Raw genomic sequence first — 27974 nt, 5'->3', positions numbered from 1 at the left:
AACTATTAGTGCTTGAGCGCTCGTGTGAAGCTTTCAGTGCCGATTTTGTGCCCTAAATGATCAACATTTTGTTAGTAAGCTGAATCAAAACTGTACAAAATTTATCACAAGTGAGAAATTTTCAAAACGTCACGGAGAGATTTACAGCAGAGAGAATTACATATATTTTTCCTACAAGTGTTGAACTTTGGAATTCTTTTTGTTTAATGAAGAAAATAAATATTGAAAAGCAAAACAATATTTGAGAGAGGATGCTTTGTTTCATGACAAATAGAAGAACTCAGATCTTGGAGAGCATATCAAAGTCACTCATTGCAGTTGTTTTGTCCGGCCCTTTCGCCGGAAGAAGATTTATCAAGCGGCCATGGCGCCGCTTCCATTACTGCTTCGATCTCCGATGTTTCCCGAGGAACCTTTGTCATGTTCTTACTGTTGGAAATTCAAATCAAAACAGGTTGCTATTGTTGAAAATCAATGTCAAAGTTAGGCATTGAAAGTTAGGCAATGTTAGGTATGGTTGAATAAAAATTATTAGGTGCAATTAATGTGTTTTGTGTGGTAATAAATAATCTTAGTTTAATCATTTGGTTTGCTATAAATACCCAAGTTCTCAAGCATTGTAAATCATCCCCATCCAAATCCCACTTCCAATTGTGAAGAAGCTTGTAAGCTTTCTTATTCCAACAGTTTGTAAACCTTTTTTCATATATCAAAGTCCAAGTGTTTTGCCAAAGCTTGTTGTTTCCCTCCTTTCTCTATTTCTTTCTTTGTCCAATTTTATTTGAGAGTGCAAAGTGAAAGAGGTGTGATAGAGTTTGTAAACTTATCACCCACACAATTGGTATTGAGTTAGTAAACTGTCAAATACCAACAATTGGTATCAGAGCCAGAATACCATTCTGGCAGGTGCAGCAGTTATGGCGTCCAACTTAGTGCAACTCCAAGTTCCCACATTGAAGAAAGAAAATTATGAAAGATGGTGCATCCAATTCAAAGCATTGTTTGGATCACAGGAGCTATGGGAAGTTGTCAGTAGTGGGTATGTTGTACCCACTGCTGAGCAAGAAGCCGTATATACTGCGGATCAAAGGAACACTCTCAAGGACTTACGAAAGAAGGACCAAAAGGCGCTGTATCTTCTATACCAGGGTTTGGAAGATTCAACGTTCGAGAAGGTTGCAGAAGCAACAACGAGCAAGCAAGTATGGGATACACTCAGTACAATCTACAAAGGAGTAGATCGAGTCAAGAAAGTGAGGTTACAATCACTTCGAGCAGATTTTGAAACTGCTCATATGAATGAAGGGGAGAGCATCTCCGACTATCACTCAAGGCTCATTGTGATAGTAAATCAGATGAGGAGAAATGGCGAGAGACTCGATGAAGTACGAGTTGTGGAGAAGATACTCCGGTCACTCACATCTAAGTTTGAGCATGTGGTGACTGCCATTGAGGAATCCAAGGATTTGGAGGTGATGAGCGCAGAAGAGCTACTAGGATCCCTCCTAGTTCACGAGCAACGCATTCAGAAGAATGCAAGCCCCACAACGCTAGAGCAAGCTTTGGAGTCAAAGTTGAATATTGACAAACCAAATAAAGGTCGTGGGCAGTGGAACTCACGTCGTGGGAGCTCATCCATCCGTAGCCGAGGACGAGCCCGAGGAAGAGGTCGAGGCTATGCACAAAATCAAGGTCAGTCTCAGGAGTGGAGATCTACTCGAGGAAAGGCGCATATCCAGTGTCACAACTGTAAGCAATATGGACATTATGCCAATGAATGTTCACATAAAAATGGTGAGCATGTCAACATGGCAGAATCAAGTGGAAATACTGATGAAGAACTTACAGTCTTACTAGCACACCATGATTCCAGTAGCCAACAAGATATTTGGTATTTGGACTCTGGTGCAAGCAATCACATGTGTGGAAAGAAGGAGTTTTTTGCCGAACTCAAAGAAGGGGCCTATGGATCTGTAAGTCTTGGTGACTCCTCAAAGTTGCCAGTTGAAGGCAAAGGGAAGATCAAGATCATCCAGAAGGATGGAAGAGAAGAATACATCTCCGATACCTACTACATACCAGGTATGAAGAGCAACATTCTGAGCATTGGTCAACTGCTCCAGAAAGGGTACATTATACATATGGAGAACATGCTTCTCACTCTCAGGAATGCAATGAGAAAGCTTATTGCACGTGTTCGAATGTCAAAGAACCGGATGTTTCCGTTGAATTTGAACACAAAGATTGGAAGCTGCAACATCGGTGTAATGGAAGATGAGTCATGGAAATGGCATCTTCGATTTGGCCATCTTAATTTCAATGGCCTAAAGTTGCTGTCAAGTGGAGGAATGGTTCGTGGTCTACCCCAGATTGAAGCCACACGCCAAGTATGTGAAGGTTGTGTGCTTGGCAAGCAAGCACGACTATCGTTCCCTGTTGGTGATACATGGAGAGCAAAGGCACCACTGCAGTTGGTGCACACAGATATATGTGGTCCATTGGATCCCATGTCTTATGGAGGTAATAGGTATTTTATTACCTTCATTGATGATTTCAGTAGAAAGACTTGGGTCTATTTTCTCAAGGAGAAGTCAGCTGCCCTAAAAATTTTCAAGGAGTTCAAGGCACTCACAGAGGCAGAAAGTAACCACAAGCTTGTGGCTGTGAGATCAGATAGAGGTGGAGAGTACACCTCCAATGCTTTCCAAGCATACTGCAAGGAGCAAGGAATTAGGCATCAACTTACTGCTGCCTATACCCCACATCAAAATGGGATAGCCGAAAGAAAGAATCGAACCATCCTTGACATGACAAGGTCCATGCTTAAGGAGAAGAATTTGCCAAAAGAGTTATGGGCAGAAGCTGTAGCTTGTTCGATTTATTTGTTGAATCGATGTCCAACAAAGAGTGTCAAGAGGATGACACCACAAGAGGCTTGGAGTGGATACAAGCCGAATGTTACACACCTAAGAATTTTTGGGTGTGTTGCATATGCTCAAGTTCCAGAAGCCAAGAGGAGGAAACTTGATGATAGAGGTGAGAAGTGTGTGTTTGTGGGCTATAGTGAAGAGTCTAAGGCATACAAGCTCTACAACCCACTAACTGGCAAACTAGTGGTTAGTAGAGATGTCATCTTCAGTGAGGAAGAGACATGGACGTGGAACAACAAAGAAGTCAGTAAAGAGAAGATCGTCTCCACTGATTTTGAAGAACCAGAAGTTGTACCACCGATTGAGCAACAGCCTGCTCAAACAATCACAACAACTCCAGTGCACAGAATTGCAAGGAGTGGTCCTACATCTAGTGAGGAAAGCAGCTCCTCAACTCCAGTGAGGTTAAGGAGTCTCACAGAGATTTATGGACAAGAAGAAGAAGAAGAAACCAACCTTTTCTGCTTGTATGCAGACCACGAGCCTTTCTCATTCAATGAAGCTGTGGAAGAAGATTGTTGGAAGAAAGCCATGGAAGAAGAGATCCATGCCATCGAGAAGAATGACATGTAAGCTCCCACCAAATCAGAAGGCTATTGGTGTCAAGTGGGTTTACAAGATCAAACGCACTGCAGATGGGAGTGTGGATCGATACAAATCAAGGCTTGTAGCAAAGGGCTACAAACAGAAGTATGGAGTGGACTATGATGAAGTCTATGCTCCAGTTGCGAGACTTGACACGGTAAGATTGCTAATCTCTCTTGCCGCACATCATAAATGGAAAATTTATCAACTAGATGTCAAGTCAGCCTTCCTTAATGGAGTACTTGAGGAAGAAGTGTACGTGGAACAACCGGAAGGCTTCCAAGTACAAGGAGAAGAAGATAAGGTGTATCGTTTGAAGAAGGCTTTGTACGGCCTCAAGCAAGCACCACGAGCTTGGAACTCAAGGATCGACAACTACCTTCACCAAAATGGATTTCAGAAATGTCCATACGAGCATTCAGTTTACATGAAGAATGGTGAAAAAGGGGAGTTCTTAATTATTTGTCTCTATGTAGATGATTTATTGTTTACAGGAAACAATGAGGCAATGTTCCATGAGTTCAAGCAATCCATGTTCAGTGAATTCGAGATGACTGACAATGGATTAATGTCATACTTTCTTGGCATAGAAGTGAAGCAAGAAAGTGATGGTATCTACATCTCTCAACAAAGGTACATGAGAGACATATTGAAGAAGTTCAATATGGACAAGTGCAACACTGTCAATACCCCAGTCGCAACTGGATTGAAGCTGTCCAAAGGAGGAGAGGGTGAGTTTGTAAACTCAACAGTGTACAAAAGCCTCGTTGGAAGCCTAAGGTACCTTACAATCACAAGACCTGATATAGTTTATGGTGTTGGACTCGTGAGTCGATACATGGAAACACCAAGGGAGTCTCATTGGCTGGCCGCCAAGAGAATTTTGAGGTACATAAGAGGTACTCTAAACTATGGTCTATTTTATAATTTTGGTGAAGATGCAAAATTATTTGGTTATTCAGATAGTGATTGGGGAGGTGACCAAGATGAAAGGAAAAGCACAACTGGCTATGTGTTTTTTCTAGGATCAACAGCTTTCTCATGGACTTCAAAGAAGCAATCAATTGTTGCTTTGTCATCATGTGAAGCCGAGTATGTTGCTGTAGCCTCAACCGTGTGTGAGGCAATTTGGTTAAGAAATCTGTTGAAGTCAGTGTGTCATCCACAAGTGGAATCGACTGTGATTCACGTAGATAACGTGTCTGCAATCAAACTTGCAAAGAATCCTGTTCAACATGGAAGGAGCAAGCACATTGATACCAGGTTCCATTTTCTAAGGGACCATGTGAAGCAAAAGACAATTGAACTTGTCTACTGTCACACCAAGGAACAAGTGGCAGACATCTTCACAAAGCCATTGCCAATTGAAACATTCCGGCTACTGCGTGAAATGCTAGGAATGAAGGCGTTTTGATTTGAGGAGGTGTGTTGGAAATTCAAATCAAAACAGGTTGCTATTGTTGAAAATCAATGTCAAAGTTAGGCATTGAAAGTTAGGCAATGTTAGGTATGGTTGAATAAAAATTATTAGGTGCAATTAATGTGTTTTGTGTGGTAATAAATAATCTTAGTTTAATCATTTGGTTTGCTATAAATACCCAAGTTCTCAAGCATTGTAAATCATCCCCATCCAAATCCCACTTCCAATTGTGAAGAAGCTTGTAAGCTTTCTTATTCCAACAGTTTGTAAACCTTTTTTCATATATCAAAGTCCAAGTGTTTTGCCAAAGCTTGTTGTTTCCCTCCTTTCTCTATTTCTTTCTTTGTCCAATTTTATTTGAGAGTGCAAAGTGAAAGAGGTGTGATAGAGTTTGTAAACTTATCACCCACACAATTGGTATTGAGTTAGTAAACTGTCAAATACCAACACTTACAACCGTTAGCCGGGACAAGCTACGAAATGCAGAACCAGGTATGAGCACACATTAACAGTACAGAGAAAACAAGACATGCATGAAATCACAAAGGCAAAGGCAAAGGCAGGTGAAGTGAGTTCAGCAGCATGTACGGTTTAAAGAATAGCATAGGAACAAGTACATTCCGGTCCAGAAGCACACAACGAAATTTAACCACCGGGAAAAGGAACGCGGGTCAAACATAAGTAAAAGGAAACATTGGGGTTCAGAAAATGGGGTACCACATCGCTTTCAATTCGGACTCCACCAGAACCTTTAAATCTATTAGCTGCTTCATAATTGAAGAACTTACAAGTATTTGAATTTCCCATGGCTGGAGTCAACAAAGCATCGATGAAGTAGCAACCAGGCTCCACTGTTATCACCTACGGAACAACTGATGAAATTGAGGTTCCACCATAAAACCAATTGGCAATATGGGGAGTAGCCCAAGACCATATAAGCACATAGCAAACCTTGTCCCTCACCAATGTGGGACAACTCTCAACACGCCCCCGCACGTGTGGCGGATTTTCAAGCCTACACGTGGACAACAACGGGGTGACGTGGAGCGCGTGTGGCCGTTTGGCTTCACACGAGGACAACCCGCTCTGATACCATGATGAAATTGAGGTTCCACCGTAAAACCAATTGGCAATATGGGGAGTAGCCTAAGACCATATAAGCACATAGCAAACCTTGTCCCTCACCAATGTGGGACAACTCTCAACAACAACCCACCAAGACAAAGCGTCAAATGCAACAGAATTCGTTTTAGCCAGGGTTCAGAAAATAAAGATTCAGAACACCGGCGAAAAGATTTAATCCGTATATTAATGGGGGAAAAGGAAAAGAAAACAAGAACGCTAAATTTGATGCTAACCATTCCCTCTCGGAGTTCTCTTGTTGTACGTAAAGACTTTAATCCAGGTTCTTTTGACCTCTCCGTTCCCTGGACAAAAGCCATAAGTATTTACAAAATAATTCTGAAAGGTAAACCAGAAAGGAACAGAATAACTTATTGAAAATAACCTTTGGGTAGCCACCAGGATCATGAGTGTCAATACCAAGCAAATGCCCAAGACCATGAGGCATAAAAACAGCACCCAGTTGTTCGACCATCATATCATCAACGGTCCTATAACCAAGAACCATGAGCACCTTATGTAGATTTATCCTTCCGAAACCAGTGACAACTTGCAAGTAATTCGAATACTAGAGTAAATAATTGAGACACAATGATTGTTACCCGACTAGGATGCTCCGTCTCTTCAATGATTCAAGAATAACCTTTTCTGCTAGTCTGCAAATTATAAGGAGGCAAAGAGAATCAGAATGTATATGATATTTGCAAAAGCCGAAATATTCTTCGTAAAACGTAGTCAAATATAGTCATACTTATGCATATCTAGCCAACTTACTCCAGATTTCATTGTAGATATGACTGCATTCTGAGCATCGAGGACAGCCTGCAACAGCAAGATAATTAGAAACAAAAAGTAAATATGAACTAGAAAATGCTACAAAACGTTGAACGCAGAAATATAAATGTTGTGTTAACTAAAGCAGGCACTGCACACCAACCTGGAGTCATAAGCACACATATCATGCGTGTGTGTACACTTGTGCACAAAAAGAAAGAGCAATACGAAAACTTAAAGACACAATCAATGCGACGATAACACTACTGGACTTACATTATATATAAGTGCTTGGTCAGGGGTAAACTTTCCGTTCACCTGCAGATAAAGTTGAAAAAATTAAACAAAAAGGCATCGTCCACACTACCATAAGAAGAGTCTCCTGCTTACTTGTAATTATTACCCTTCAGTTCACAGAACCTCAACATTGCTAAAAGAACAGTTTCAACAAAAATGCACATACTCACGGGGTAAGAACAAGATATGTCAGAACCATAGAAGTTGTATTCAGCTCCCATATCAAGCAATGCCAAATCTTCATCCTCCAAGATCTGCACAGAAGACGTTATGAATTTTAGCTAATTTTCGTAATTTGACAAAGTACTCAGTAGTGAGGTATAGTGTACCTTGTCATTTGGAGCTGCTGCATGCCCATAATGGAGAACATCACTGTATTTTTAAAAGCAATAGAATTTTTAGCCAATATTTTACAGTTGAGGTTTAACGTCAATATCAATATATTCAAACCTATAATGAAATCAAAATGATCTGTTAAATACTGGAACCCACCAGATTACTGGAACTACCTCATGGAAACATAAACAATAACTTTGATTACAAAAAGCCTACCTAATATCACTAGTAGCACAAATACATGTGTATGAGCAATGTTCACAGCCACCATACATGTAGGTGTGGTGAAGAAACATGCTTTCCAACTGATACTCGCACATGCCTACCCTAACTTTTCTCATGACCCGGTTAAAAAGAAAATAGCAATCATGACTAAGAAGGGAGTCAAGTTTTGAAATATTTCTAAAGATGTTATAAGAATGAGCCCAAAATCAAGATTTCAAAATGCACAAAGTTCATGCAGCAGTGAAATAACTGTCCATTCTTAAGCTGCTTCTTGCTATTAGAAGTACGTAACGGGCATGTACTCACAGATATACTTACAACGAAGTTATGCAGAAGTAAGTGTTAAATGGACATGTACTTGTTAAAGACGCATATGATGTTTACACGAAGCACATTTGTGCAATCGAACGTTTTCATAAAAGATCAACTCAACATGAGCTTCAGAGCTTATGTCATTGGCAAACTGGATAAGGGCAAACTCCAGATCTGATTTTGTAACACGGCATTCAGTCAAAACTGGATGCAAGGTAGTCAAATCTGTGTCAAACTTATCAATCCCCTATACAAAGATTAAGAATATATATTAAGTTTAACATTATACTGAAAGAAGATGAAGGTTTTGTATTTAGTTTAAAACAAACGAAGCTTGTTGCCAAGTCCTTAAAACCACCCAAACTACTGAGGGAAAGATATATACATATTTCTACGGTGGTAATGCTATAAGTAAAGCATTACAGAAAATTGTGTTCAAAAAGGAGAAAGCAACAAGTCATTACCATATATAGTTATTATTAATTTATTTAACTATTCAACCAAACACTAGCACTCTCCAACCTCAGCTTTCCAAACCATCTGAACCAAGACCTTGTGAAACAAGTTTAATCTGAAAGTACGATTTGTGAACAAAAAAAGGACATTTACCTGAAACTCTGCGCGTTTTGAGAATTGATCACTATTAGTGTTGAGACCATGTGCAAGAGAAACAATAAAGGTTTACCAGTTCCCTTGTATTCATCATGTAATACTGTTGTGATCTCATCGGTATGGTATACCGTGCCAACCATATACCTTTCCTGCAAATGTATAGCACAAATGTGATCTAACAAGTAACGACTGCATCTTATGTTGACAAAGAAATGTATTAAACCGACATTCACCTTGAAGTAAGATACAGGCTTAATCTCTCCCAACCAAACAGCATATTCAGCAGGCAACCTTGGAGCAAAGAGAATAGATTTCCCAGTTGCAATGTCCTTAAAAAAAATGGTCCAAAATAATCAGTTCGACACAACATTTACGTGTAACCCGAAACACCCAACAAAAATAATTTCCCATTCAAGAACAACCCGAATGTCGCAACTCTATGTACTTACTATAGCTCCATAGAAACCAGGTTCTCTTACTCCAAACAAGTAAGCAAAGTAACTCTCTTGTCTGTTATGGAAAATCAGATCACTAACCAGAAAATAAACAAAAATCATCCATTAATGAAAAAAGCATTGATCTTTCTTAACCAAGTTAGATTAAATCATAAGGATTCGACGTAACCTAGGAGCACTGTTCTAAAAATCCCCGCCTAGGCGTTAGACGGTTGGCCACCGGCCCAATTAATGCTTAAGCATTTGAAAATTAAGAAAGGGTGCCTAGACCTACTGAGGCGTCTGCCTAGACCGTCCAAACCCGCCGAGGCACCCGCCTAGGTTGCGACTCACTTAGGCAGAAAATATATAACTTTCATTTTGCATTTTATTTTTTAAAATAAATTGTAAGAGACTTGTTGAATACTTAAATAAGCACACATTATTTGCTTGTTCCCCATGTTTTCATTATGTTTCAATACTTCATAATATATGTGTCATTCTATTTTGTAGTTTATGTTGAAATTATATATATTATAAGTATAAACATACACTTATTTACATGAAATATAATGGATTTAGTTAAATCCGACTAGTCCGCCTAGGCACCTGCCTAGGCGCTAAGTCCCAACTCGCCGCCCAACTAGTGTCTAAAGTCTTTTAGAACCTTACCTAGAAGTGCCGGCTATCGACTACCTGACGCCCTCCCCCTCCTCCTTTATCCGTGTGACATCCCACATCGCCCAGGGGAGTGATCCTTAAATGTATATTCCCATCCCTACCTAGCACGAGGCCTTTTGGGAGCTTACTGGCTTCGGGTTCCGTAGGAACTCCGAAGTTAAGCGAGAAAGGGGTTAGAGCAATCCCATGATGGGTGACCCATTGGGAAGTTGCTCGTGAGTTCCCAAAAACAAAACCTTGAGGGAATGGTAAGCCCAAAGAGGACAATATCGTGCTACAGTGGTGGAGTCGGGCCCGGGAAGTGATCCGCCCCGGGCCAGGATGTGACAATTTGGTATCAGAGCCTAACCCTGGCCGCGTGTGTGCCGATGAGGACATCGGGCCCCTAAGGGGGGAGGATTGTGACATCCCACATTGCCCAGGGGAGTGATCCTTAAATGTATATTCTCATCCCTACCTAGCACGAGGCCTTTTGGGAGCTCACTGGCTTCGGGTTCCGTAGGAACTCCGAAGTTAAGCGAGAAAAGGGCTAGAGCAATCCCATGATGGGTGACCCACTGGGAAGTTGCTCGTGAGTTCCCAAAAACAAAACCGTGAGGGAATGGTAAGCCCAAAGCGGACAATATCGTGCTATGGTAGTGGAGTCGGGCCCGGGAAGTGATCCGCCCCGGGCGGGGACGTGACAATCCGGGCTTGGGACCGGCAATGTAAGATAAACTTACCTAGGCGGAGTTAACCAAGTTAGATTAAATGGAAAATTTCAATCTCTAATATCAAAATCTAATCACATTGGATAATCACAATTTCCATGTTTACATACTGGGATTCCACAGAATCAAACAACAATTAAACATGCAATGCAAAAACCGAAAACTAAGCTAAAAATTAATGATAATTAGGAGTATAATCAACAATATTAATTATTTCAACTGGTTACCTGAAGAGCTCGGTGTGATCAGTGTCATAGCGATTCTGCTCTTCGCCTCCCTGAAAACAATAAATTGATCAAAACCAAAGTTACCCAAATTTTTTTTTTTATGAAAATATATATTGAATAACGACGAGAAAGTGGGTTACTTGGAGGAAGACGAAGCCGTGGAAGGGACGGGAAGATTCAGAGAGGTGTCGGCGAAGTGAATTCAGGAGCCTTTTCGCGGTTGGTAACGTGGAGCTTCGGTGGGACAGGTGGAGGAGTGAGAGACGACTTCGAAGGATTTGGATTCCATCCGGATTCAAATGGCGGGGATTCTAAGGATTCTCATATCCGTTCATCGTACATTTGAATTTTTTATTTAAAATTAAACCCAAATAGTATCTAACGAAAACTGACCATACGATACATGATGAACGACTAAAATATGATGATCCCTAGCTATTTGAATCCGGATGGGATCCTCATCCGACTTGGAAGCCAAGGAAATGGTTTTTTCTTTCCGGGCCAGAAATGGACCCACAAACTTACTTATAGATATGTGAAATGGATTGAAGCCCAAAATTTTTGTTCCTCCATTTTGGACCTAGACTCAGGCCCATAACAAGCTCAATAAAACCAATAGAATATTTTGAGGTTTCTAATTTTTTTTTATTGTACTTTTTTTTTTGGTAAACTTTTTTTATTGTACTAGGAAATGATGTTACAGGACTGTTTGAAAATTATTTCGTTTACCAACTTTTACTGTTTTTGAAAATTAAAAACATGTGTAAATGATTATATATTTTGCCAATATAGTTGATAACATCCTTGGTTTCTTTCATGTAAGGAGTCACTTCACATTCAATAATGACGTGATAATATTTCACTGTACAAATGTTATAAAAAATAAATAAATAAATAAAAACCCGTTAGTCTCTTTGTCATCATCTAACAATCATCTCTAGAAAAATTCATTCAATTTAAAGAATTTTTTTTTTCTTTCTTAATAAAAGATTTAGTCATCTATACCTTCATGATGAACTTTCAATTTGTTTGATTTATTGGATGATTAGATGTTCTCATAATGGATTGAATTGTTCTAGAGATGATATTCAGATAGCAAATTTTTTAAAAATGTCATATGAGCTTATAAATTTTTTTATCATTTTGCCATGTGAGCTAATATTTTAAGCAATTTGTCATACTAACTTTCCGAAATCATTAATCTGTCATCTCGCCCTAATTTCGTTAAATTTTTCCTAAAAAAAATAAAAAATAAAAAATAACATTCTTAGCACATGATTTGTGTTCAGGGTTATTTTAGATATTTCAATATAAAGAATATCATCCAATTATACAATAGTTTGGAGAGTCCCCAATGATTATGTAATTTTTAGTCATCTTCACTTCAAAACACAAAGAAGCGAGTGCATGTCATTCCCTTTTGCAAACCTTCAGATTCTTGTATACCAGATCAATCTTCCTTTTGTACCTTTTGAGAAACCCTAGAGTTATTTTTGTCAAAGGCAACTTATTAAAGTGGGAGTGAGATGTTGAAATGTCCAAAATAACCCTGAACATAAATCATGTGCCTTGCTCATAATTTATTTTGAATGGAAAACTTAATTAGGGTGAGATGGCAAATTAATGATTTCGGAAAGTTGGTATGATAGGTCGCTTAAAATTTTATTTCATGTAACAAATTGAAAAGGTGTATAAGTTCATGACATTTAAAAAATATTCCCTATTCAAATTATGATAAAGAGAATGAACAATTCCACTTATAGCACGTATGGTAAAATGATATGATGCCGTCTTTGAAGAGAAAATAACTCTTAATTTACATTTAAAAAACCAAACAAAATCCTATAATATATTCATGAGAATTGCTAAGGGAACTCTCTCAAAAGTGGGACTCATCATGAATTCTCTGTTATCTAACAGTTTAAAATCAATTCTCGTGTCAATGTTACGAATCAAAATGGCAAGAAACATGAAGTTTTCTAAAACAGTGTACGGTTTTCTAAAACAATGTGCTAGACTCCAATATTTTTGGATCTGAAATAGTGCGAAAGAAGGTCTGACTTAAAGTTCTTCAGGAATTAGCTAAAAAGTCCCGAAGTCTTGTAGATATTGTAATAACTAATAAGTATGTATACATATTCATTTCCATGTATATGCATGTGTTTGAATGCAATTTACGAGGCCTTGCTAGCTAGAATTAGAATATAATTGTACAATTTCATGAGTTCCAATGCAAAGCCCTGTATATATGTATGTATGTATGTATGTATGTATGTATGTATGTATGTATACATGAGATAAGATGATTGCCAATCAGTTAGCTGATCCTGCGTGGTTGCCTGGTTGGCACGGAGGTGGAGTATGGCTACACATGTAAATATGTGCTATTTGTGAATCCGACATATTATGTTGCTAGACTGTTATTTTCAGAACTAGTTTGAAATTGTTTTTGGGAAAATTAAAATGACTTTGAGACAATTATATATGATTTTTGCAACGTATGACTGAAAAAATTAAAAGTGTTTCTCGATTCTGAAAAAAGCACATATATATATATTTAGTGTTCTTTGCTATTCGGCAAGAGCTTCTGAATGAATTTTCATAAACTGCTTGGTTTTTTCAAATAAATCTTGTTGTGTTTCTAGCAAATGGGTTATTCTTCGCAAGAATATTTAGTGGTGGAACTAGAATTTCATGTGAAGAGAAGCCTTAGAACACGAAAAATCAAAGGTGCACAAACATTGAAAGACCCATCAAATTCAATATAGAGAACTAAAAATATTGTACAAGCTCAAACACTTGGATATGAGGTAAAAAGTTAAGAAAAAAAAAATCAAGAATATAACGAAAGGACAAGAAAATACAAAGAAAGGTTGATAGCAAAAGGAGGGGAAGGGAAGTCTACAATGAAATAAGAGGGAGTGAAAAAATGAGGCCTGTAAAGGAAAAAAGAGTTTGGATTGAGAAGGGCATGCGTGAATTTTATTGATATTCAACTGATAAGCAATAGCAGCAACAATATGTTATGGTAGCAAGAAAAAAGACAAGATGGACGCGGGACCATTTTGGTCCCTTAGTGGCTCTACCTCGGAGAACATTCTCAAACATGCTACAAGTTAGGTATTTGTTTAAATATATTTTGCCTATAAAATTGAACCATAAGCTCTTCCAATGAAGTATATCGAAAGTGTGACTAGACGGATCATTCAATATTCATGCGTATGATCAAATGTTCATATGCATGTTTAGTATTATCCAATTAAGACTTCAAAACAAAACAAAAATAAATCATGGTTGGTTCGTCTTATAATTTACAATCATGATAAAGCAATCTTATCTCTAATTAAGCCTCTGTGCATGGAGGTTCTTGGATCACAATTTAGGAATTTAAGAAACTTAAAAATGCACTTATTAGCTATATAAACTTATTTATATACGCGCGGAGTTAGTATTCCACCAATAATATTGAGAAACTATACAGCCATACACATGCATTTTTTTAGAGAGAGTTTGGGAGGAAAGCACATGGTTGGGAACTTGGGACGCAGAAAATTCTCCACAAAAAGGTGATTATTGGCACATATGTAGAGACATTGTTTATAATATAGAATGAGGATCTTCGCCGGATTCTCTTTGTGAGGATCCTGAGGATCCTCAAATCACATTCGTTCATCGTTTATCGTGCGAAAAAAAAATAATTGTAAATTTTTTTATTTAAAATTAAATATAAACAGTACCTGATGACAAAAACTGACCGCACGATGTATAATGAACGGATGTGATTGGAGAATCCCCGAGATTCTCACAAAGAGGATCCGGCGAGGATCCTCTCTCTAGAATATATATTCAACCATAAACATATAAAAGTTAACAAAAAATATTGCAAGTTGAGGGGAAAATAAAAAAGTCAATAAGGGTTGGTTGAGTAATTGGTAATGATCGTTTACTTCGCTAGACCAAGATCTAAGTTCGAATCTCGTTGTCGACAATCTCTCTTGAAGTGCGATTTGTAAAAGCAAAAAAAAAAAAAAACTAAAACCATTTCTGTAAGTTCTCAAAAAGACTTATGGTATGCTCTGGTCCTGAAATGATATAGCCTCACCTCTTTCTAAACTTTTTCAGATTTAAAAAAATCAAACAAAAAACTTTGAATATTATTGGCATTATTTGGAGTCAAAGTCTATGTGGACGATGGTGGATCGCATTTCATGTTGTACAACCAAAGCAAACAACATTAAGAAAATGGGATTATGGCGGTACATATATATACAAAAAGGCATGTATTGTGTACGTACTAAATACAAAGTTGACAATTTATATATATGCAGAAGCACAACATGTATTTTATGTATGCAGGAAATTTCCAAGATAAAACAACCATACATGGCTTATGGACATGTTCATGGGTAGACACTAGTAAAACACAGTGGCATTTACGAGTCGGGAATGTGTCTCTGAAAGGTCCCAAAACGTGTTGGTACAAACACAGAAGGGTTTTTGAACTTGTGACTTATGTGCTAACACAGAAAAGAGAAGTACTACTCAACCAGTAATTGACCGATAACGAAAAACATCAATTGTCAAAACTTAAACATTGATTTATGCTGTTAAAATCTTCCTACAAACAATGTAGTCGTTATCTATTTCAGCAATAGAGGTAGAGTCAGTAATTAATTATTGATTTATAGGTGACATTCACCTACCCAATAATAATCTATGGTTATCTTCTTTGACATGCTAATGGCATTATTATAAAAAACAATCCCAAATGGCGCACTGTCATTGGTCTTATATCTTCCATCAAGATTTTTGGGGTGTGATAATTGGAAAGAGGATCCTCTCCGGATTCTCTTTGTGAAGATCCTGTGAATCTTCGAATCATGTCCGTTCATCATACATTATGCGGTTAGAAATTATTTTAAATATTTTTATTTAAAATAAAATTGACCACACGATATACAATGAATAGACACGATTTAAGGATCCGGGGAGTATCCTCATTTTGATAATTGGCTTACAATTAAACATGCCAATTCCCTTCCTTTTTTTTTCTTTTTTTTTTCTTTTTTACAATTTGGAAATGAGTAGGATTATCTCTCCTGCAAATCTATTTCCTTCTCTTTCCTCCTTTCTCACTTTCCTCTTCGTATTTATCTTTCTATAAAGAAATCAACATAAAATGTTTACGTGACTTAATCGTGAGCGTTCAAATAGGAGACGGAAGGAGAAGGAAAATAAGAGAGAATCCGGATCCATTTGGGAGACTCCAAATTAATCCTACCACTAATTACATAAACAGATGCATATAATATAATGTTGAGATGCACTGGCTTTCAGTGACTCAGTTGCATGTAGTCCTTGTGAGCAACATTAAAAGACAAACATTGGCCCTGTATTCAGAAGATGTTGACACAGTAGCTACTAAAACGATTAGAATATCTCATCAATCATCCAAGTAATTATAAAACCCCCACAGCTTTTTTTTCTTGTTTAATTAATTGATTGATTAAATCAGGGCTAGGGCTACAGTGATTTGAGTTGTTCCATGTAAAGTCGATGATATCCCCCACAGCCTTTTTCCTTGTTTAATAAAGCAATTAATTAAATTAGGGTTAGGGCTACAGTGATGCTGCAAAATGGCCATCTAGGACCGTACAGACTGTGGAGATGTTCCTTGTAAAGCCAATTAGTCTGTCCTTTTCATACGTGTCCTAATTTCTGGTGTGCTTCCATTCTCCATTTCATGACATTTTCCTCGGTTGGAATGCACTTAAAAATGTGAACACTTTCTCAGCAATGGGCTTCTAACAGCTTCTTAATTAGTTCCTAATCCATTAACTTTATAGTTGATAACTTGATGCAAATAGGGAAAATGATCCTCACCAGATCATTTTTTTGGGGATTCCGTGATCATGACCTTTTATTGTACATTGTACGGTTAGAAATCATTTAAAATTTAAAATTTAAAATTTAAAATTTAAAATTAAATATGAATAGTACCTAACGAAAATTGACCGCACAATATACGATGAACGGTCACGACCACGAGATCCTCATAAAAAGGATCCGGCGAGAATCCTTTTCCCAAATAAGAATACAACTTTCACTTCCATACATAAAGCACACAAGAAGACTTGAAGTGTTCTAGCTCTTTGCTTCCAATAATTTTCTTCTTAACATGTCAATAATTTTGTTAATCAATAATTGGTAAAAGACAACCCCACCATCCCTTTTCTCACTTACATATTGAGCATGAATCATGCTCTTGAAAGTTTTCACATAACCTATAGCAATATTTTAGTTCGAATGTAATATTTCTTGTGGTCCTTGAAGGTTCATTTTCTAATTTTTTCTGTTGTACAACCAATAATTTTACCTGCTTTCCAAATCAATAGCTGATTTGGACTTGAGAAATGCTAAGGGGACTCTCTCAAAAGTGGGAATTTTCATGAACTCTCTATAACCTCACGATTTAACATCAATGCTCGTGCCAACATTATAAAACATTGTGTCAAAAACATGAGGTGATAGAGAGTTCATAGAGATTCCTCTTAGCATTTATCTTTGGATTTACTTACAAAGAATAGGAATTATAATTATTATAAATTTCTGAGTTCCAAACGTTTATTAAAATATGTATTAACTATTTCCTATGTTTTCTAATACATAAAATCAGAAGAGTGTACATTTTCTCTTAAAATCCAAAATCAATAGAAGGACTAGTTGATTTGATACCTTTCTTTAATTTCCCTATATTTTAAGTCATTCTTCCATTTCTATTAAGTTAACATATCCAAGATGGAAAGCACATTTCCACTGAAAGAAGTGTAATTACCCATGATCTCAATTAATCTAATTGCCATATGCACATATAACTGCAGCTCCATATCTACTGTAGACTTTTTGGTTGATACTTGTCTCTCCCTTACAGGCTGAAGTGGCCGATCGATCTAGTAGTCGTCATCTCATCACTCCATTCACGTTCTCTCTCTGTTGTATGCAATAGGATTCCATCTATTAATTGCAAATCTCATGTTAGCTAGATGTTGAGCTTTTGCACATGTATTTTCACCATATTGAGCCCCAAAAACCATATATTTCCCTTATTGTTTTGCCACTAAAACCATTTTGTCTGCACAAATACACACATAAAGACATGCAGACAAATACATTGTCCTATACAAAAATAACACATACTTCTTTAGATAATTAAATTAGATCATGGGATTATTATTGATTTAAACCTCAAAACCCTAGTTATATATTTTGTTGCTAGAAATTAATACATATGCATGTGTGATGTGTGGGGTCAGCAGATCTTCATGGAGCTTTCAATTATATGCAGTCCTAGCTAATTTGCACACAAATCAGAATCTTAATCTTGTGAAAACTGGTATCTTTGTCCGGCAATCAAACTTAACCACTAGATCTCTTCAAATAATAATTTTTAGGATTTTCAGCTAAAATGGCTTCTGAGTTGGCATACTTTGGTCCTTGAGATTTAAAATCGATAGAATTGGTCCCTAATTTTGTAACCCTCAATCATTTAGGTCATTCCGTGAAAAAAAAAATCTTTTAAATAAGGAAAAAATGACAAAAATACTCTTAATTTTTTGTCTAATCATTTTGGTCCTTTTTAACAGAGTTTTTTTTATGGAATGACCAAAATGATTGATGGTGGGCAAACTCAGTAACCACTTCTATCGATTTCAAATCTCATGAATCAAAGTGAAGAGTTATGCCAATCTAATAAACTATTTTGACTAAAATACCTAATTTTTGCAAGCATTTTAATTTCAAGCGTCATTTGGGATTAGGGTTTGCTCAGCAAGGATTTGATTTGTCATATAGGTTGGTAAGTGTACATTAGGATTTGTAGAGAGAGAGAGAGAGAGAGAGAGAGAAACCTAACCATATATTCTGTCTAATCTTAATCTGATTTTGGGAAGATTAAGATATAAGAATGCTTTGAGAGCATAGCATAAAATTATTGACAGTTGTTGGGTACATGTAGGTGATGAGATAAAAACTACTTTGATGTATGTAAAATGCCAGCTTTGATATATATACTCTTGATTATGTCACAGAATCAATGATTGATTCTTATTATTTCTGCTTATTTCTCAATAAAACAGGCAAGTTGAGTGGAACTTTTTTGTTCATTATTTTTTTATGCCATTGCTCTCCAAACAGTTCCTATATATAAGTGGGTGAATTCAAAGGTTTTTCATTCAAACCATTCTCATTCAACGCTTTTCTCTCCTTCTCTCTCTCTCTCTCTCTCTCTCTCTCTCTCTCTCTCTCTCTCTCTCTCTCTCTCATAACTACAGCTTTCTTGAAGGCCAAAGTGCTTTTATAAGAAAGCTAGATATGGCTATAGAGATTGAACAGCAGCAGCCTTCTGTTGGGCTATCAAAAATAGCTGTTTCTGATACTCATGGAGAAGACTCTCCATACTTTGCAGGATGGAAAGCTTATGATGAAAACCCTTATCATGAATCAAGCAATCCATCTGGAGTCATACAGATGGGACTAGCTGAAAATCAAGTAAGTGCTTCTCATGATCACAAATGATCATTTGTCAACAAAACCCAGAAGAAAAAATATCTGAATACTTCTAGATTTTTCATCTAATATTAACTTTTTTTGTTGAACAGGTTTCGTTTGATCTGTTGGAAAAGTACTTGGAGGAAAATTCAGAAGCCTCCAACTTGGGTTCAAAGGGATCAAAAGGAGTGTCTGGCTTTAGAGAAAATGCCTTGTTTCAAGACTACCATGGCCTTTTGTCTTTTAGAAAGGCAATGGCCAGTTTTATGGAACAAATTAGAGGAGGAAGAGCGAAATTTGACCCTGCTAGAGTAGTCTTAACAGCAGGTGCAACCGCAGCCAATGAGCTGTTGACTTTCATCATAGCTGATCCCGGTGATGCTTTGCTTGTTCCAACACCATACTATCCAGGGTAAGAATACTCCTCCATCACTCAAACTTAAAGACTTTGGAAGTTACAGAAATATTCTCTTGTCAGACAGTCTGGCATGTTTTTCTTTTTCAAAATCTTTACGCGGAACATTTCTTAAGTGTTCTCATTTTAACCGCATGACGTCAGAATGAGTCTGGACATAACATGCCATCTGACAAGAGAATGTTATCATCTGGAAGTTATATTATTTCATGCAATTTTTTGTGACTTTTTTTTTTTTTTTCATATTGATCATCAAAAACTAATGTCAACTTAAATTTTCTTCTTCAGATTTGATAGAGATTTGAGGTGGAGGACTGGTGTGAACATTGTGCCAATCCACTGTGAAAGCTCAAACAACTTCCAGATTACTCCAGAAGCGTTAGAAGCTGCACACAAAGAGGCAGAAGCCAAGAACATGAGAGTGAGAGCGATACTAATCACAAATCCATCAAACCCACTTGGTGCAACAATCCAAAGAGCAGTCCTTGAACAGATTCTTGAATTCGTCACTAAAAAAAACATCCATCTCGTTTCTGATGAAATCTACTCGGGATCCGCCTTCTCATCCTCCGAATTCATTAGTGTGGCAGAAATTCTTGAAGACAGGCAGTACAAGGATGCAGACAGAGTCCACATTGTTTATAGTCTATCCAAAGATCTTGGCCTTCCGGGTTTTCGAGTTGGCACCGTGTACTCTTACAATGATAAGGTTGTGACAACAGCAAGAAGGATGTCAAGCTTCACCCTAATATCTTCTCAAACACAACATCTCTTGGCTTCCATGTTATCTGACAAGGAATTCACTGAAAATTACATAAAGACAAACAGAGAGAGACTGAGGAAGAGATATGATATGATCGTCGAGGGTTTGAAGAAATCGGGGATCGAGTGTTTGAAAGGAAATGCTGGGTTGTTTTGCTGGATGAATTTAAGTCCATTTTTGGATGAACCAACAAGAGAAGGTGAACTGACCCTTTGGGATTCCATGCTGCATGAAGTGAAGCTAAATATATCTCCAGGTTCTTCTTGTCATTGCTCTGAGCCAGGTTGGTTCAGGGTGTGCTTTGCCAACATGAGTGAGCAGACACTTGAGATTGCATTGACAAGAATACATAATTTCATGGAAAATAAAGAGGGGGCTAGCTAAAATTATAATTTATTTCTCTTTTATCTTCCTTTTTTTCAGTGGTTCTAACCATTTTTTATTATTTTGGAGGACAAAACCCAATTTAAGAATTGGATTTGTCTCTCTACATATATATATATATATATGCACACACTGTAGATTTGATTAAATTGTGTAACAACTCCATCTTGTTTTCTTGCTTGAAAAAGCAAGTTTTACACATTCAACTTGTATAATCGACGGATATATATTTTTATTTATTTTTGGCATTCTACTCATTTTACCCTTGACTTGTCTTGCAATCAACTGCGAAAGACTGGAGTATTAGTATATTAATGTTGGGAGATAACGTACAGCTATAGACTAATTAAGGAAGAAGAAGAACAACTAAACAGGTAGATTACAAAAAAAAACTCTCGTTAAGTGGAAGAGTAGGTTTCACAAAAATATCCTTAAAAAGGTGGTTGTGTGACAATTAAATTAGAATATTGACAGAGTTGTCATGGAATGACTAAAATCATTTACCACTTCTATCGATTTTCATTGTCAGGAACCAAAGTTACTTCAATCTCAAAGACGATTTTTTTTTCAACAATTAAGCCATATACAATTACTTCAACCCCTATATTATATTGGATATGAGGTTGAATTTCCAACCTTTGACAATTTTAAGCTGAGTTTGACGTTGCATGTCATGCTCATAAAACCTGGCATGATTAAGATGTGTTAGTTAATTCAGATATGGTTTGCTTAATATAAGCATTTTGCACAGCTTTACGCCAAATGTTAGTACTCCATCACACGAAAGAGATACCATTTGATAGACAGCAGGCCCAGAATATAGTAATAATCGACGACAATAGTTACTGAAAAATGTGAACAGTAATAAACACCCATTTGAGAGAGAGATGCTTAATTTGGTTGAACTCAAGGATCCATTTGATGTTGATCCGAGTTTGATGGTTGTTATTGTGAGCAACTATAACACCGCTAGCTTGTGCCATAACATAACATTCATCGTGGACCCTGTTATAACAATGTAATAATTTTTAATAAAAAGGAACAATCAAGAGGTGATGCATATCGAGTGGAGGGTAGTTTTAAGCATATCTTAACGCGTACAGTTTTTTTTTTTTTTTTTTTGGGACACATGTTAAGATGATTATATTGAATCTGTCAAACTTGGATGCAGAGAGGATGAAATTAACAAACAGCTGCTTAGTTAACTTGGCTAAACTCATACTATTTAGCACCATGTGACTTTGACAATTCTTTATATAACTTCCAATAAATAACAACATCTTAAGTAAACATTCAGTCGATTTGTCGTTGATTTTCAGACATTAGCCAATAAAACTTACTTTTGTTGTAAACTCATTAGCTAATTAATTTTCTTAATCAATAATAAAGAAGGCTCAGTATTTCAATAAGTCAACTCCATATACAATCATTTATATGTATTTTATCAGTACAAACTCTCAACTAGTGCAGCTATAAGTAAGCTAGCTAGCCATCGGGATAATGAAATGACATTTTTTATATTTTCATATATGCATGGGAACAAACGTATCAAACCACATCACTTGGCGGCAATTTACCTTTTTTTTATCTTTTTTTATTTTTATTTTTTTTTTTATTAGAGTTCGGCGGCAATTTACTAATTCAATTCCTTAATCTAATATAAAACTCAGTAACTTCAGTTAAGCCACAAGTTCCAAAGTATAAACTACTAAACCAAGGCTGTTTTTTTAAATTTAAAGGTTAAGGGCGACCCAAATGTGGCATTAATAGGGTATTTTTTTTTTTTTAAATTTTACCAATACAAAAAAGGACTTGCACATGAAGCAGAAACGCTAATTTGGCGATTTGCTCGTCTTATCTTGTGGTGCCATGTGACAAAGATAAAACACATGGTAAATAGCGTGATAATTAGTTTGAGATACTGGTGCCACATTGATGTCCCTTTTTTATATAGATACTCTTTTGTTTATGGTACTGCCAAAGGCCACGTATAATTTGACTACGCTTTTATTCTTTTCTATAATGTTATGAACCCAGGTGGCCATCTATGAAAACAAATTATCAATAACAACTTATGCTAGTTTGAGCTCTAATATGACTACCATTGACTGTCAAATAATTTCATATTTAAGTGATTTTCTAAAAACTGAATCTTTAAGAGAAAATTTAAAAGATAAATAATTAGATCGTTGGAACACGATCTAAAGTGGGCCTTACAATAGATCCCTAACAGAAGAAGACTTTTATATATATAACCTACATTGGTGGGAAATCCATAATTTTGTGAGTCACAGATTATCAAGTAATTAGAGAAAGTTTAAAGAAGATAGTAAAAGCAATTTCCTCAAATATTTGAACTTTACAAAAGTTGGTTAATTTGGAAAAAGGTTACGATGCACACTGTGGACAATATGCAAATGTTTGAGAAATGTACAATAATTGAGATAATTGTCTCTCTTTATATTGGACTTCTTAACTACTTACTACATTAGACATATATATGTGTGTATATATATATATATATATATATATATATGTATGTATGTATGTAATTGCATGCAAGCATGTGTTTCAACTCAATTTTCGAGGTCTTATTAGAATATAACATATAACATTTCATGAGTTCCCATGCATGTAAACTAAGCCATGTCTGAATAAATGATAGTTATGCGCATGCAGTTGAGGAGGTGCGGTTGCTTGGCTGGCAAGTAGGTGGAGTATACAATTCGATTATTAGAATTTAAAAAATGGAATAAATATAATTTATAGAGGAAATCATGATGTTGTGTGACTTAATGTTTGTCTTACAATAATCTTTGATTAAGCAATCTAATTACAGTGAAGCCCGTGTGCGTGAAGGTCATCATCTTGGATCACACTTCGAAGTAGAAACTTGAACTATATATATTCAATTATTTGATATAGTCATCAATTTATTATGAAAAGTATACACACAAATGCATGTCATATCACACACTATTTTTTTTACTCCTAGACACCTCTCTTTACTTATGGCCGTCAAATTAAATAAATCAAACAATAACAAAAAAATGTCATTATTACTTTCCTATATAACTAAGGAAAAAACAAACAAATACATACATTTACTTGAGAAGAGTAAAAGGTACATGGTTAAGACTAGGGTAGTCTTTGAAATTTCGAAGGCCATGTGCGAAACTTATAAAAGGGTTCCTCCTCCTTAAGATAGTTTTTCAAAAAAAGTAGGACAATGCATTGATGATTGAAAGCAATAACTTAAATCGAAACAAACTTTAGGACTCATTGGCAATAAGTTTACAAAATGTCATTAAATAATAAGTAAAAAGAGCTACAAACATAACATTTACTAAATAATCAAAAGTAATTCAATATATTTTAAACAACCAAACAAGAAAAAAAACTTCAAAAATTCTAACTTTAAAGTTGATAGCATTATTATATATATAATAAAATTGAAAAAAAAACATCTTTTAGAGTGTTGTTATGGCACTCCAAATATCTCATTGTGCACTCCAAATTTTTATAGAAAGAAAAAATTACACTTATAACGAGTGCACAATAAGACTTTAAAGTGCTAATAAAAGCAATTTATTATAATATAGAGCATTATTAATTACATATATATGTTACATGGCAAAAAATTTTGAAGTGCCTTTCGAATTTGGAACCCTCTGCAATTGCAACTTTCACTCCCCAAAGCTGCCTGTGGTTAAGACAAAAAAATCTCCACAAAAAAGGTCATTCTTGTCACATATGCATGCAGAAAAATAATTTACTTTGAACATATTCAATAATAGATACAAGTGGGGTGAAAAAAAATATGCAGAAAGGAAAGGAAACATAAATTGAATTCTTGATGGCTATGATGCATTACTGGGAGTCAACGTCTGTGTGGACGCTAAAAAAAAAATATGCAGAAAGGAAACATAAATTGAATTCTTGATGGCTATGATGCATTACTGGGAGTCAAAGTCTGTGTGGACGCTAAAAAAAATATGCAGAAAGGAAACATAAATTGAATTCTTGATGGCTATGATGCATTACTGGGAGTCAAAGTCTGTGTGGATGCTAGTGGATCACATTTTATGTTTACAACCAGGGCAAACAACATTAAGAAAATATATAGAAAACTACAGAATGTAAGGCTGATCGCATTTTCTGCAGAACCATGAAGCAATTAATTAAGATAATACAGAAAATTAGTGCATGTTTTTTTCTGCAGACATTAGTAAACACGGTTTTGCCCAAGTTGGGATTATGTCTCAAAAGCAACTCATATGGGGTTCACAAAACGTGTCCATAGAAAGACGCATAATTAGAATCACTAATTAATATATTAAATAAGTAATTAAGTTTTGGTTATTTTTGTGCTTGTTGTAAATTAAGTACAAAACCCTAATACGCACCAGTTCAGCAATTCAACCTACCCAATATTCTACACTTCTCTCTCTCTCTCTCTCTCTCTCTCTCTCTCTCTCTCTCTCTCTCTCTCTCTCTCTCTCGGGCATGGTCTTAGCTAGCAAGATTATAATAAAGAATTTCACGCCAAGTGGCACAATGTCATTGGTTTTATATCTTCCATGAAGATATTTGGTCTTTGATCAGGTTACAAACACCAGCTCCATGTTTCCCTTTTACATTAATTTGCAGGAAACCAGCCCTTATTTGATTGCCTCATTGGATCATATGTGATATTGTGATTCACCCTCTTCCTATGAATATATATATATATATTTTTGAAATATATTATGAAATCATCAGAGAGAAGAAAATGTGGACCTTTTCTTACCACAAATTACAAGATTTTGGAATATTAGATTTTCCATATTTAGTTCCAAATGCATGCATTCTTATGCTTTAACTAATTAATGAGAATCGTCTCAATGTCAATGGAGATAGATACTATATAAGAATTTGTATAAAATACAAAAAATAGCACCTATCCAAATCTGCTGAGAACCGACCATTTTGAAAATTGATACAGTTTCCAACTCATACGATCATCAAGGTCACTTTTGCTAGCTGAACAAAATGCAGTAGTACTAGCTAGCTAGCTAGCAAGCTAGGCCAAATTATTAATTGAGACAAAAAAAAAAAACCCAAAATTATACAGATTAATATGTGATTTGTAGTCCTTATGAACAACATGAAGTGACCATCTTTGGCCTTTTAATTACTCTGAAGATGCTGACACATTAGCTGCTAAGGATTAAGAAAACCCAATCTCAAGTAATATGGTCCCCATAACTTTTTTATAACTGTTTAATTAATTAGATTAGCTAGAGAGTGATGCTTGAAAAAAGGCAATTTTTAGGCAGTAATTGACTTGTCCTTGTCAAAAGCACAAGAACCCGAATTTCTGGGGTGCTTCCGTTACATGGTGGCTGCCCTCTTGTAATTAGTGGGAATCCACTTAGGAATGTGAACACTTTCCTGGCAAAAGAGCTTGACTATTAACATGAACATAATATTAGTTTCTTGATCAACTACCTATTTAATTCATTAATATGCAGTTGATATAGCAAACTAATATAGTTTATGTCGGCTGCTAGGCTGCTAGCAAGTGATTCTACACTTATAATGAAATTACGTTGGCGGCAAATTGAAAGTCATGTCCATAATGTTAAAAATTTACGACGTAGAAGTTTCACATTGATAAAAATAAGGTGGTCCTATCCGTACACTCCTTCATATCTTCCACACGTCTTCTAATTTCTATCTTTTGATTTTTTTTTTCAATTTACTCGATCGGACGGCCAGAAATTGAGAAGTAAATGTAAGAGGTAAAAACAGGTGTATAGATAGCACCACCTTAAAACTATAAAAAATTGAAACCCCCCCCCCCCCCCCTCCCCCAAAAAACCAACGATAAAAAATAAAAATAAAATCTCATTCCACAAAAAAAGTACATAGTAGTGGAATTGCTCTGCTACTCCAATAAATCTTATTATTTTTTTAGCTAGGTTTTATTTTATAGGGTAATATTCTCATTAATTATATAAAAATATTGAAGGTCCATATCTTGTGAAGCTTTTGTTTGATACTTGTCTCTCCAATGCAAGCTGAAGTCGCCTTGGTAGTCGTCATAAGATCAGTAGCTATAATTCACGTTCTCTCTTTTGATGTTAGGCAGGATTCTATCAATTGCAAATCTCATGCTAGTTGTTGGGTTCTATACAAATACTATGTTTAAATTATCTTTTTGCCATAGCCAAGTTAGTTGATGAAATCTACACAAATTAGAGACGCGATCTCAACAAATATATATCCTAACTCCATGCATATGTGTAACAAAAATACCTTCCACATTATATGCCAATATAACATTTTTTATATATGGCTATGATTTTATTGGTGGACAAATGTTTATGTTGCATTGTGGTTCAAATTCTCACTGTGACAATATAAACATCTCATGTTACGTACTAGACAACTTTGAGAAAAGAGCAGTCTTCTGATATATTTACACTATACATATACAGTAGAGCAAATTCACGAACTTTTTTCTTGAAGGAACATTGTTCCAGTTATTTGATATATGTATGCATATATGAAAATAACTGGAACAATACCCCTCCATTAACATGAATATATACACATGTATACCAATCTTCAGATATCATGGGCTGAGTATGATTAAAATCCCATTTCCTATATCTATCTATTAATTAAGAAAACCATTTCGCAATAAGAATAGTTTAAACTTTAAAATATTAATAAGACCATATGGTTGCTGGCTCCAAAACCAACTATCCTTGCTATAATCCTCGGCTAATAAGAAATTATAAGTTCTGTTGCTAAGAATAATTGTTGCGGGCTCATGATAACATGAGCAGATCTTAACGGAGCTTCAATTTTGTCCAACCTTCGTTAATTAGCAATCAGAATATTAAATCTTGGATAAATTGGTACCTTTGTCTGGTCAGCATAGCTTAACTGCTCTTAGATCTCTTCATATATTTGCACTTTTGAGCATGGAGTTTAGGGGTAATAGAAAGGGTCTAATTAAAAGATGAATATGATTTTTTGACAACAAGTTTTTTTTTCTAAAGAATGAGAAAGATTTATTTGACATATGTGATGCACAGAGGTTCCCATTCTTTTTATTTACCACAAAAAAAATAAAAATAAAAAAAAAAAAGCGATGCAGGATTCTTTGTTAGTTTCTATTTAATTTTGTTATCTATTTTATTTTACATA

At 35.9% G+C, this 27974-nt stretch overlaps 1 protein-coding gene and 1 pseudogene across 1 annotated transcript; one reads left to right on the top strand and one right to left on the bottom strand.

Moving 5' to 3' along the window:
• Positions 1-161: 161 nt before the first annotated feature.
• On the bottom strand, positions 162-17552 carry LOC137746990 (uncharacterized; annotated as a pseudogene).
• A 1483-nt stretch (positions 17553-19035) lies between these two features.
• LOC137748591 (1-aminocyclopropane-1-carboxylate synthase 7-like) lies at positions 19036-20774 on the top strand. The gene is made up of 3 exons (XM_068488759.1): positions 19036-19212; positions 19323-19624; positions 19916-20774. Exons 1-3 carry the CDS (start codon positions 19036-19038, stop codon positions 20772-20774), a joined length of 1338 nt encoding a protein of 445 aa, XP_068344860.1.
• The last annotated feature ends 7200 nt before the right edge of the window (positions 20775-27974 follow it).

The sequence above is a fragment of the Pyrus communis genome, chromosome 10 (assembly GCF_963583255.1).
Source record: "Pyrus communis chromosome 10, drPyrComm1.1, whole genome shotgun sequence".
NCBI lineage: Eukaryota > Viridiplantae > Streptophyta > Magnoliopsida > Rosales > Rosaceae > Pyrus > Pyrus communis.
Note: the sequence above shows the minus strand (reverse complement) of the source record. Positions and strands in the feature narration are given on the sequence as shown.